Consider the following 13938-nt stretch of genomic DNA (forward strand, 5'->3'; position numbering starts at 1 on the left):
AATCTCCAATGCTTACATTGGATCCCAATGTTTGTGTGTTGAATACCCAGCCCAAAGTGTCAGCCTCCCATAGTGTGAGTCCGATGTTCATGTGAATCAAATGCCTTTGATGTCCCACAGAAACAAAGGGATGTCTATGAGGGGGTTTGCCGTATTCCCATGATTACCTCAACCAAAGAAGAACAGAGAATGATAAACACCTGCAGGAAGGTGAGAGGCATAGAAAGAAAGTGGGAGGGAAGACTGGTATAGGTAGGAAGGCTGTTCATGACAGATGGCATACTGGTTTGACTTGAAATGCTTACTTTGATCTCAGACCTTAGCTCTGGTATCATTGCTTAGCTTTAGCTCTTATACTGATTTTTAAGTCTATTTGAGTTTAGATTTTTTTTATTGCTTTGTGTAAAGTGTCTGAAAAGCGCTATACAAGCAAAAATTATTATTCAATTGGACACCCAACATTTTTCAGCAGTTTAACTTTTCAAAACAAATGTAATAAAAAATGCTCTATTTGCTACTGTTAAATTAGTACTAATGTTTCCTGTCTCCCACAGCCTGTAGTAAAACTACAGAACAACAGAGGGAACAACAAGTATTCGTACACCAGGTATTTTTTATTTTCTTTTCTGAGACCAATGCGTCTTTTTCAGATGAGCCTTGAATTACAGAAATGATAGAAAATACACACATCAAAATGCAAGCAGAAAGAGAACAATCAGGTTTCTTAATTCCCCTAGAGGTCCCAAAACATCAAATTTAAGAACATTTTGAAAATTGTTCCACAAATAAGGTGGAGGAAAATTTAAAAGCTGATTTACCTAACTCAGTAGAGACCAAAGGAATTTCCAGTTAGGCATCCCTGAGACCGAGGTGTGGTAACTCATGTCTAAAGTTTAGTAATGATTTAGTAAGGGAGTTTTTGTAAAAGATCTTTATAAATTCAAACATGGCAATGATTCAAACTTACATCACATCAGAGGGCCAAACAACTGCCTGGTAGAGAATGCCGTGATGAGTACTAAAACTGTCGCCGGTATCAAAGCACAGTGCTATAGTCTAGGATCGATAGGAACGTCAACTGAATAATCCGCTTTCTATAGAAGAAGCCCATTTGTATTCTCAACTTCTTAACTAACTCATCAATATGCTTTTTAAGACAGCTTTTCAACCTATCCAGATGCCCAGATATTTGTAAGCAGGGACACGATCAGTATAAGAACCATCCAAAGTACATAAGCTTAAATCATCTAATTTTTATGTAATTTATGTAATACTAATTTCAGGTCAGTTTTTCTGTAATATAATGAAAGCATGCTGTAGTTCCGATTAGCGCTTGGTCAACCGTGGGGGCAATGGCATACACGCACGACAGTATCATTGGTGCGGCATACAAGTGCAGGTACATTTTTTTTTTTACAGAAAAGTAATTGTTAATGTAAACATATTGCAAAGTACAGACCCAGAATCGACCCCTGTGGTACACCTTTCGTTATGTCCAGATTTCACATGGTTTTTTTAAAAGTCATTTGTAAACCAATTACATGCAGGCCAATTGAGGAAAGCCTCACAATTCGCAATGAGTGATCAACAGTATCGGAGGCCTTTGATAGGTCAATGAAGAGGCCCGCACAATGTTGCCTTTTATCCATCCTGTTACCCACATCATTTATACATGTAACTAGGGATGCAGCAGAGAGTGCCATGACCTGGTCTAAAACATTTAGAATACATTTCAAAGATAAGAAAGTTATTAGTTGAGAATTAATCAATGATTTGAATCTTTTAGCTAGGCAATTAAGTTTAAAAAGAGGACAATAAGTATTTAGGTCTCAAGGTCACCACATGGTTAATGATTCCGCAATTGGTTGTAGAGCTACAGCAAAAATGGATTAAGCGTATCAATCATCAATCTTAAGCAAGGCATCTAGTACATCACAAGTAGTAAATTGTTGAAATGAAACCAATTCACTAGAAGTAGACGCGTTAACCAGCCGGCTAGAGGCTTGGTAGAGGGTAGAGCAGTCGCTTGACTGACCAGGGTCAATTAAACCACTGTTTCTCTCAAATAAAAAACCTGTTGAGATAAAATTATTTAAAATCATCACTTATCCCATTCTCAGTTATGATACCAAAGTCAGACAGAACTCCGTTTTTCACAATTCCTGACATTTAATCCTTTATGTGTGAAAATTCCATGTCTTAGGTCAGTTAGGATCATCACTTTATTTTAAGAATGTGAAATGTCAGAATAATAGTAGAGAATTATTTATTTCAGCTTGTATTTCTTTTATCACATTCCCAGTTGGTCAGAAGTTTACATACACTCAATTTGTATTTGGTAGCATTGCCTTTAAATTGTTTAACTTGGGTCATGTTTTCGGGTAGTCTTCCACAAGCTTCCCACAATAAGTTGGGTGAATTTTGGCCCATTCCTCCTGACAGAGCTGGTGTAACTAAGTCAGGTTTGTAGGCCTCATTGCTTGCACACGCTTTTTCAGTTCTGCCCACAAATTTTCTGTAGGATTGAGGTCAGGGCTTTGTGATGGCCACTCCAATACCTTGACTTTGTCCTTAAGACATTTTGCCACAACGTTGGAAGTATGCTTGCGGTCATTGTCCATTTGCGACCAAGCTTTAACTTCCTGATGTCTTGAGATGTTGCTTCAATATATCCACATAATGTTCTGTCCTCATGATGCCATCTATTTTGTGAAGTGCACCAGTCCCTCCTGCAGCAAAGCACCCCCACAACATGCTGCCACCCCCGTGCTTCACGGTTGGGATGGTGTTCATCGGCTTGCAAGCATCCCCCTTTTTCCTCCAAACATAACGATGGTCATTATGGCCAAACAGTTATATTTTTGTTTCATCAGACCAGAGGACATTTCTCCAAAAAGTATTGTCTTCGTCCCCATGGCCAGTTGCAAACCGTAGTCTGGCTTTTTTATGGCGGTTTTGGAGCAGTGGCTTCTTCCTTGCTGAGCGGTCTTTCAGGTTACATCGATATAGGACTTGTTTTATTGTGAACATAGATACTTTTATACCCGTTTCCTCCAGCATCTTCAAGGTTGATTTGCACTTCTCTCACCAAAGTACGTTCAGCTCAAGGAGACAAAACGCATCTCCTTCCTGAACAGTGTGACGGCTGCGTGTTCCTATGGTGTTTATACGTGCGTACTATTCTTTGTACCTTCAGGCATTTGGAAATTGCTCCCAAGAATGAACCAGACTTGTGGAGGTCTAAAAAATTTGAGGTCTTTGCTGTTTTCTTTTTGTTTTCCCATGATGTCACGTAAAGAGGCACAGAGTTTGGGGGTAGGCCTTGAAATACATCCACAGGTACACCTCCAATTGACTCAAATGATGCCATCAGAAGCTTCTAAAGCCATGACATTTTCTGGAATTTCCCAAGCTGTTCATAGGCACAGTCAACGTAGTATTTGTAAACTTCTGACCTACTGGAATTGTGATACAGCGAATTATAAGTGAAATAATCTGTCTGTAAACAATTGTTGGAAACATTACTTGTCATGCACAAAGTAGATGTCCTAATCGACTTGCCAAAACAATAGTTTAACAAGAAATTTGTGGAGTGGTTGAAAAATGTCTAAGTGTATGAATGTCTAAGTGTCGTAAGTCCAATCTAAGTGTATATAAACTTCCGACTGCAACTGTATATATATATATATATATATATATATACTCCAATTTAGGCCCTCCTCCTTGTCTCCAATCCTTACATATAATGGTTAGACCGGAACAGGTTAATAGGGTAATAAACCATTTCTCCCTCCAGGGGAACCGATCTGATCTCAACCCCTCCTTCACCTAATCCACAGATGTCCGTCCGCTTCCCCTATAGCAATCTTGTGACTTCTTCCCATACACCCAACACATTTCAAAGCCATCTGTCTTCTACAGATAACGATTAACTTCTGATGTGAAAACGAGTCTCTTTCACTCCTTTATATGCTATGCTTCTGCGTATAACAATGTTCCAAGTTTCATCCAGAATCTAACACCACTAAACAACTATTGATTTTAGAGTCAGTGTGGAAGAGGTGAAAAAATTGTTTATCAACAATGACAACCCACCGGGGTCTGAAAATCACTATGGATAATAGCGGACGATATCGCAACTTCTTCAATTTAAGCTTACTAGAGAGCGTGTGCCCTCAGGCCTGGAGAGAAGCTAAAGTCATTCCGCTACCCAAGAATAGTAAAGCCCCCTTTACTGGCTTAAATAGCCTACCAATCAGCCTATTACCAACCTTTAGTAAACTTCTGGGAAAAATGGTGTTTGACCAGATGCAATGCTGGTTTCACAGGAAAAAGAATGACAACAGACTTTCAGCACGCTTATATGGAAGGATACTCGACAAGCACAACACTTACACAAATGACTAATTGGCTGAGAGAGATTGATGATTAAAGGATTGTGTGGGCTGACTTCAGTTTCAGTACAGCTTTTGACATTAGCGATCATACTCTGCTGCTGGAAGAACTTGTGTTATTGCTTTACACCCCCTGCTATAATGTGGATTAAGAGTTACTTGTCTAACAGAACACAGAGGGTGTTCTTTAATGGACGCCTCTCAAACATATTCCAGTTTGAATCAGGAATTCCCCAGGGTAGCTGTTTGGCCCCTTGCTTTATACAATTTTTACTAACGACATTCCACCTACTTTGAGTAAAGCCACAGTGTCTTTGTATGCTGATGCCTCACCACTACACACGTCAGCTACTACAGCAACTGAAATTACTGCAACACTTAACAAAGAGCTGCAGTTAGTTTTAGAGTGGGTGGCAAGGAATATGTTAGCCTTAAGTATTTCTCTAATGTAAAGCATTATTTTTGGGACATATCATTCACTAAACCTTTAACCTCAACTAAATCATGCAATAAATAATGTGGAAATTGAGGAAGTTGATGATTAAACTGCTTGGAGTTACCCTGGATTGTCAAAACATGTTGATACAACAATAGCTTAGATGGGGAGAAGGATATCCATAATAAACCGCTGCTCTGCGTTCTTTATTTAATGAACATTTTATTTCACCTTTATTTAACCAGGTAGGCCGGTTGAGAACAAGTTCTCATTTACAACTGTGACCTGGCTAAGATGAAGCAAAGCAGTGCGACAAAAACAACACAATTGCTGATGGGATAAACAATCGTACAGTCAATAACGCAATAGAAAAATGTGTACAAAATTGAGGTAAGGCAATAAGTAGGCCAATAGTAGCGAAGTAATTACAATTTAGCAATTTACTCTGGAGTGATAGATGCGCAGATGAGGTGCAAGTAGAAATACTGGTGTGCGAAAGAGCAGAAAAACAAACAAATATTGGGATGAGATAGGTAGTTGGTTTGATGGGCTATTTACAGATGGGCTTTGTACAGCTGCTCTGACAGCTGACGCTTAAAGTTGGAGACATAGAGAGGGAGTTATCTTCAATGATTTTTGCAATTAGTTCCAGTCATTGGCAGCAGAGAACTGTATAGAAAGGAAGCCAAAGGTGGGGATGACCAGTTAAATATTCCTGCTGGAGCTATGGTGACCAGTGAGCTGAGATAAGGCGGAGCTTTACATAGCAATGACTTTTAGCCTACTATGTGTTCAATGTCGGCCTACATTCCATGAGACTAAAAAAACATGCAGGGCGTAATAGGTGACTGGAAATTGCGTTCTAGGCGATTGCGTTTGTATGATGCAAGAAACAAATTTTACAAAATCAAAGTAATTTTATTAATACAATAGAGAATCAGACAATGTAGGCTACCTTCTGCCTATTGGCTTCTTTTTGCATATTCAAGCCCGTCTCAAAATGCAACGTTTTTTAAGACAAAATCTAAGCTCTTACCTGACTCTCTTTTAAAAGATGGCAAGAAATGTTCACGTTTTGTGCTTTTATTGGACGCAATCACTCTCCCATTGCTGACTAAAAAATGCTATAACTTGGCAAATAACTAGCAAAATAGCAAAGAATATCAACAAATGTGCAAGGTGAGGGTTGCAAAATCTGCTCTTTGATCTCAAAAGCACATATTTGACAGCAGATGATTGAAAGACCGCCTACTACATCAAAATGACTGACTCAAGCTTAAGGTGGCTGATACTTTGTTGATTTGATCACAATTCCCACATTAGAAGGAAACGATCTGTTTAAGGAAATGTGTACACTAGAGTTGCCCCTTTTTAGTTTAAGTTCAATCTTGCACGGGCCAGCATTTGTTCTGCGCGAAAATCCTGAGAGAGTTGCGTGGCCGCGTGTGTGCAGCTTAGAGGGAACATTGCCCAGGAGTTTAGGTATATCCAATAGGTAGTCATGTTATAGCTGCTGTTGATTTTATAGGTGATTCCATGCTCAAAGTCTCTATTTTAGCAAGCACTGCCACAATTAAGCTAAGCAACAAAAAAGTTACATTAGTTACTGCCTACTCTGAGAAATGTAAAACCAAATATTTCACTTTGAGATTTCAGTGTTTCATGCATGTCAGGCATTGTTGCCAAGGGGTGATGCATCTCAAGTCAGGATCTCATGCTCTCTGCATGTGTATGTTGACAATGGTGCTGTCTTAGGAATTGACCCAACTCCTTGCTTTTCCCTCTCCTTCAGTAACTCGGACGACAACCTGCTGAAAAACATTGAGCTGTTTGATAAACTGGGGCTGCGCTTCAACGGGCGTGTCCTGTTTGTCAAGGACGTGCTCGGGGACGAGATCTGCTGCTGGTCCTTCTACGGTGAGGGCCGCAAGATCGCTGAGGTGTGCTGCACATCCATTGTCTACGCCACTGAGAAGAAACAGACCAAGGTAAGCCCAATTAAACCAATTTCACTCTGAGCTTCCACAGCTAAAACACTAACATGGAGGCTAGCAACATCAGGGTTTAGGTAAATGCTAGGATATACAGTGCCGTCAGTATTTACACCCCTTGACTTTTTCCACATTTTGCTGTTAAAGTGGGATTCAAATGGATTTAATTTACATTTTTGTGTAACGACGTAAAGTACTCTTGTTTCAAAGTCTCACAAATTCATACTTACAAAAAAAAAACGGTATCTTGGCTAGATGAGTCAATACATGTTGGAATTACCTTTGGAATACTCACCAGCTGTGAGTATTTCTGGATACATTTGAAGAGCTTTCCACACCTGGATTGTATAACATTTGCCCATTTTATTATTATTTTCAAAATTATTCAAGCTCTGGCAAGTTGGTTGTCCGTCATTGCTGGACAACCATTTTCAGGGTTTGCTATTTAAGTCAACTGTAACTCAGCCACTCATTCACGGTCTTGGTAAGCAATTCCAGTTTAGATTTGACCTTGTGTTTTAGGTTATTGTCCTACTTAAAGGTGAATTCATTTCCCAGTGTCTGGTGGAAAGCAGACTAAACCAGGTTATCTTCTAGGATTTTGCCTGTGCTAAGGGGTTAACACACCTACTCTTATGGTAAATGCCATGGGATCTCCAGTGACCACAAAGTCAGGACACCCGTTTAACATTCAATCCGAAAGACTGCACCCTAAACAGGGCAATGTCCCCATTCACTGGCATTAGGATATCTTTTTTTTGACCCTCCAACACCACTTCCAGCAGTGTCTGGTCTCCTGACCAGGACCAACCCTGCTTCAGAGGCAAGCTAGCAGTGGGATGCAGGGTGGTAAATGCTGCTGGCTTATATTTAGCCTAGGTATAATTTCACAAACCCTGAATTCATTAGATTATTGCTGACTGTTTGAAATGCAGTGTATTTGACAGTTATTTGTACAACAAAGCATTACACAAAAACATGAGATCTAAATATACTATATATACAAAAGCATGTGGACACCCCTTAGTGGTTTTGGCTATTTCAGCCACAAATAAACTTCAGGACCCTGTCTTTCAAAGATAATTCGTAAAAATCCAAGTAACTTCACAGATCTTCATTGTAAAGGATTTAAACACTGTTTCCCATATTTGTTCAGTGAACCATGAACATGCACCTGTGGAATGGTCGTTAAGACACCAACAGCTTACAGACAGTAGGCAGTTAAGGTCACAGTTATGAAAACTTAGTAGAAAGGCCTCTTCAGTGTCCTGACTCTGAAAAACACAAAAAGAAAGATGCCCAGGGTCCCTGCTCATCTGCGTGAACGTGCCTTAGGCATGCCACCAGCTAGGAGGCATGGGGACTGCAGATGTGGCCAGGGCAATAAATTGCAATGTCCGTACTGTGAGATGCCTAAGACAGCGCTACAGGGAGACAGGACGGACAGCTGATCGTTCTCAGTGGCAGACCACGTGTAACACCTGCACAGGATCAGTACATTCGAACATCACACCTGCGGGACAGGTACAGGATGGCAACAACTGCCAGAGTTGGACCAGGAACGCACAATCCCTCCATCAGTCTGAGACTGTCCTCAATAGGCTGAGAGGCTGGACTGAGGGCTGGTAGGCCTGTTGTCTGGTGAGGACCTGTTTTACATCACCGGCAAAAACATTGCCTATGGGCACAAACCCACCGTTGCTGGACCAGACAGGACTAGCAAAAAGTGCTCTTCACTGACGAGTTGCGGTTTTGTGATTGTCGGATTCACATTTATCGTCGAAGAAATGAGCGTTGCACCGAGGCCTGTACTCTGGAGCGAGATCGATTTGGAGGTGGATGGTCCGTCATGGTCTGGGGCGGTGTGTCACAGCATCATCGGACTGAGCTTGTTGTCATTGCAGGCGATCTCAACGGATCTCAAACCCATTGAGCACGTCTGGGACCTGTTGGATCGGAGGGTGAGGGCTTGTGCCATGCCCCCCAGAAATGTCCGGGAACTTGCAGGTGCCTTGGTGGAAGTGGGGTAAAATCTCACAGCAAGAACTGGCAAATCTGGTGCAGTCCATGAGGAGATACACTGTGGTACTCAATGCATCTGGTGGCCACACCAGATACTGACTGTTACTTTGGATTTTGAACCCCCCCCACCCCTTTGTTCAGGGACACATTATTCAATTTCTGTTATTCACCTGTCTGTGGAATCTTACTATGTTCATACAAATATTTACACATTACCGAGTTCCATACTGCCTCTGGAAGCAGCTGTCAGCATTGTTCGTCGGGACCTTCATGAAATAGATTTCCATGGCCAAAGCAGCCGCACACAAGCCTAAGATCACCATGCGCAATGCCAAGTGTCAGCTGGAGTGGTGTAAAGCTCGTGGCCATTGGACTCTGGAGCAGTGGAAACCTGTTCTTTGGAGTGATGAATCACGCTTCACCATCTGGAAGTCCGACGGACAAATCTGAGTTTGTTTCATGGTTCAGGCTAGGCCCCTTAGTTACAGTGATGGGAAATACATTTTACATTTAAGTCATTTAGCAGACGCTCTTATCCAGAGCGACTTACAAATTGGTGCATTCACCTTATGACATCCAGTGGAACAGCCACTTTACAATAGTGCATCTAAATCTTTTAGGGGGGTGAGAAGGATTACTTATCCTATCCTAGGTATTCCTTAAAGAGGTGGGGTATCAGGTGTCTCCGGAAGGTGGTGATTGACTCCGCTGTCCTGGCGTCGTGAGGGAGTTTGTTCCACCATTGGGGGGCCAGAATAAGGCCAGACAAATATTAATGTACAGCATACATTCTAGATGATTCTGTGCTTCCAACTTTGTGGCAACAGTTTGGGGAAAGCCCTTTCCTGTTTCAGCATCACAATGCCCCGTGCACAAAGCGAGCTCCATACAGAAATGGTTTGTCGATCATTTTGAAAGCACTTTCCTGGCCTGCACAGAGCTTGGACTTCAACCCCATCGAACACGTATGGGATGAATTGGAACGCTGACAGAGCCAGGCCGAATTGCCCAACATCCGTGCCTGACCTCACTAATGCTCTTGTGACTGAATGGAAGCAAGTCCCCGCAGCAATGTTCCAACATCTAGTGGAAAGCCTTCCCAAAAGAGTGGAGGTTGTAATAGCAGCGAAGGGGGACCATTTCCATATTAATGCCCATGATTTTGGAATGAATGTTTGACAAGCAGGTGACAAATTATGTGGATATATAGTGTATATCGTGAATCAGCCATAAGTTCGAAAAAATGTAGGTATGATTTGTATGCCGTTTCGCCCATCCCTAATACTCATAACATGATGTAGCCAGCACTGTGCTTGAAAATATGAAGAGTGGTAGTCTGTAATGTGGTTGTATTGGATTTACCCCAAACGTAACACTTTTGTATTCAGGACACAAAGTAAAGTGCTTTACCAATTGCTTTGATGTATCACTTTAGTGCCTGTTTTGAAATATTTTTATTCTGTCAATTAGGTTAGTATTGTGGAGTAACTCCAATGTTGTTGATTCATCCTCAGTTTTCTCCTATCACAGCCAGTAAACTCAAACTTGAAAACAGCTATCTTTGGACTTATGGCAAAATCCCTGAGCGGTTTCCTTCCTCTCCGGCAACTGATTTTAGGAAGGACGCCTGTATCTTTGTAGTCATTCGGTGTATTGATACAACATCCAAAGTGTGATTTAACTTCACCATGTTGAAAGGGATATTCAATGTCTGCTCCCCCCCCCCATCTACCAATAGGTGCCCTTCTTTGCAAGGCATTGGAAAACCTCCCTGGTCTTTGTGGTTGAGTCTGTTTGAAAGTCAGTGCTCGACTCTGACTTTACAGTTAATTGGAATGTGTGGGGTAGTCATTCAAAAATCATGTTAAACACTTGTTGCACACAATGAGTCCATGCAACTTATGTGACTTGTTAAGCACATTTTCAATCCTGAACTTATTTAGGCTTGCCATAACAAAGGGGTTGAACACTTGACTCAAGGCATTTACCCTTTTTTTATTTTTTTATTAATTCTTCAAAAAATTTCCAACAAACAATTCCACTTGACATTGACATGGAGCATTGTATGTATGCCAGTGACCAAAACATCTCAATTTAATTATGTTTAAAAAGTAAAGGGGTGTGAACACTTTTTTTCCCCCTACTTAATTGGTAAAGTGCCTTCGGAAAGTATTCAGACCCCATTAGTTTTATTCCACATTAGTTATATTACTGCCTTATTCCAAAATTGAACTACACACTACCCCATAATGGCAAAGTGAAAACGAGTTAAGAAAATTTTACAAATGTAAACTGATACCTTATTTACATAAGTATTCAGACCCTTTGCTATGAGATTTGAAATTGAGCTCCGATGCATTCGGTTTACCCTTGATGTTTCTATAACTTGATTGGAGTCCACTTGTGGTAAAATCAATTGATAGGATATGATTTGGAAAGGCACACACCTGTCTATTTAAGGTCCTATAGTTGACAGTGCATGTCAGAGCAAAAACCAAGCCATGAATTCGGCGGAACTGTCCGTAGAGCTCCAAGACAGCAATGTGTCCAGGCACAGATCTGGGGAAGGGTATCATAACATTTCTGCAGCATTGAAGGTCCTCAAGAACATTCTTAATTGGAAGAAGTTTGGAACCACCAAGACTCTTCCTAGAGTTGGATAGGCCAAACTGAGCAATCCACTCCTCAGTAAAAGGCATAAGCCCGCTTGGAGTTTGCCAAAAGGCATCTAAAGACTCTGACCATGAGAAACAAGATTCTCTGGAAGCCAAGATTGAACGCTTTTGCCTGAATGCCAAGCGTCACGTCTGGAGGAAACCTGGCACAACCCCTACGGTGAAGCATGTTGCCAGCATCATGATGGGATGTTTTTCAGCGGCAGTGACTGGGAGACTGGTCAGGATCGAGGGAAAGATGAACTGCGCAAAGTACTGAGAGATCCTTGACGAAAACCTGCTCCAGAGCGCCCAGTACCTCAGACTGGGGCAAAGGTTCACCTTCCAACAGGACAATGACCCTAAGCATGGACCCAAGACAACGCAGGAGTGGACATGTCTCCCTATCTAACATTTCTGGAGAGACCTGAAAGTAGCTGTGCAGCAACACTCCCCATCCAACCTGACGGAGCTTAAGAGGATCTGCAGAGAATGGGAGAAACTCCCCAAATACAGGTGTGCCAAGCTTGTAGCGTAATACCCAAGAAGACTGGAGGCTTTAATCACTGCCAATGGTGCTTGAACAAAGTACTGAGTAAAAGGTCTGAATACTTATGTAAATGTTTAACTTTATTTATTTTTAAATTAGTAAAAGTTTCTAAACCTGTTTTTGTTTTCATTATGGTGTGTTGTGTGTAGATTGAGGTAAAAAAAAAAAAAAAAATACATTTTAGAATAAGGCTGTAATGTAAAAAATGGTTGGAAAAAATCAAGGGATTCTGAGTACTTTCCAAAGGCACTTTAAATATAGAATTCTCTATAATATAGAATTCTCTAATTCTCTACCCATTCTTTGCCTCCCTGTGTCCTGCTCTTCCTTCTCCCTGTCAGGTGGAGTTTCCTGAAGCCCGCATCTTTGAGGAGACCCTCAACATCCTCATCTATGAGAATGGGCGTGGTTCTGGCCCGGGAGGCGTGGCCCTTTTGGAGTCATCATCGCCTGGGGCCAGCCAATCAGAGGAGGAGGGGGCCAGCGCAGGGGACCGAAGGGTGAGGAGGATCCACGTAAGGAGGCATATCATGCACGACGAGAGAGGGCACGGCCAACAGACTGTGTATAAGGACTGAGAAAAGAGTGAACTGTGGGGATAAGGAGAGGATAAAGAGAGGGAGTTGGCGGCAGGGTAAAGATACAGGTTGTTTGGCGGCGGGGTTTTGCATGGAGAGGTTAGGGCGGATGTTTAGTAGGGGGGGTGGTACAGGTTCTTATATAAGGAAGCAGATGTGGGACTTAAAGATGCTTATTATCAAGGACTGAGATATTTATTATTTTTTGGTGCCCGATTGGGGAAAACAACCCCTAACCCAAAAGGTGGGACTAATACACTAATGGATGTGCACAATTATGGGAGAAAGGTAGAGAGAATTGGACCACAGCATAGGTCTGCAAATACCTAGGGGCTAGATTGGGCTATCTCCCGACCAGGTTTGGGTGGTGGTGATGTGACTGGAAGATGGAGGGGTTCGCTGGTTCAACTAAGGTACTTTAACTGCACTGAAAGGGAACCGGGATGGTGGAGTGAGGTGGTGGTAGTAGGTTAGAGACAATGAGACTGCTGAGCATTGCTGGATGTTTATTCCTTTTGAATTGATTACTGTTGTATGTATTTGTCTCTATTTATTATTATTTGGTTAATTTGTCCTTTTTATATAACTTTAAATACATTATTTATTATTTATTCTGTATAGATGTTGGTGGGAATTGTATGTGTTGAGGGTGCTGATCTGATTTGATATTTTGACCAGTTTATGCACTGATCACTTTCCTAACCGACACTTGATGCCATGCTCATCCAATGTCACGTATGATCATGTTTAACTGCCATGTGAGTTCATGTGTACACATTGACTTGCTAAATCATGTTTTAATATTTTTTTTGTCCATGATGCTACCGTGCCTAATTGAAACAGGATTTCATGTTGTCGGATGGTGAAATCGGGCTTTATTTGTCTCTCTAAAAATCATGTTTAAGTCTTTGTATTCAATTTGGTACATATTCCTTCCTCGCACTAGTCTGATCACAAAAAAAAATTAACAGGTGAAATGAAGGAAGTGATCTGAACCTGGGAAGTGTTTATGTCCCAGGGGTTATTGGACACTTGTTAACCCATAGACGCATGTAATCTGGCAGGTAAATCTCACATCCTAATCCTATAACAAAAAGTTTGGGGCAGTCCTGGAATAAAATGCATTTGCAAAGAATGTTTTTTTAATCCAGGATTAGGGGCTTAATCTGGGTCAAGAAAAACATCCCATAGTGTCTGCCAAGATGTGCAAACAATTTTTTCCCCCCGTCAAATGTTCTTTGTGATATTGTAACTATCTGGGGTTTTAGATATTTTATGGACCATCAACATTCTCAATAAAAATCTGAACCCTG

The 13938-nt window shown here is 41.4% G+C and overlaps 1 protein-coding gene across 2 annotated transcripts in view; it reads left to right on the plus strand.

Annotated features, from left to right (window-relative positions):
* kctd13 (potassium channel tetramerization domain containing 13) overlaps positions 1–13938 on the plus strand; it is a 28803-nt gene extending 14865 nt beyond the window's left edge. For both annotated transcript variants that reach the window (XM_035770561.2, XM_035770562.2), the window contains exons 4-7: positions 121–210; positions 555–607; positions 6623–6818; positions 12389–13938. In XM_035770561.2, coding sequence (XP_035626454.1) covers positions 121–210; positions 555–607; positions 6623–6818; positions 12389–12625 — 576 coding nt within the window. In that variant the 3' untranslated portion in view covers positions 12626–13938. The remainder of the gene's footprint in view (positions 1–120; positions 211–554; positions 608–6622; positions 6819–12388) is intronic.

This window comes from Oncorhynchus keta, chromosome 5 (genome assembly GCF_023373465.1).
Source record: "Oncorhynchus keta strain PuntledgeMale-10-30-2019 chromosome 5, Oket_V2, whole genome shotgun sequence".
NCBI classification, from domain to species: Eukaryota; Metazoa; Chordata; class Actinopteri; order Salmoniformes; family Salmonidae; genus Oncorhynchus; species Oncorhynchus keta.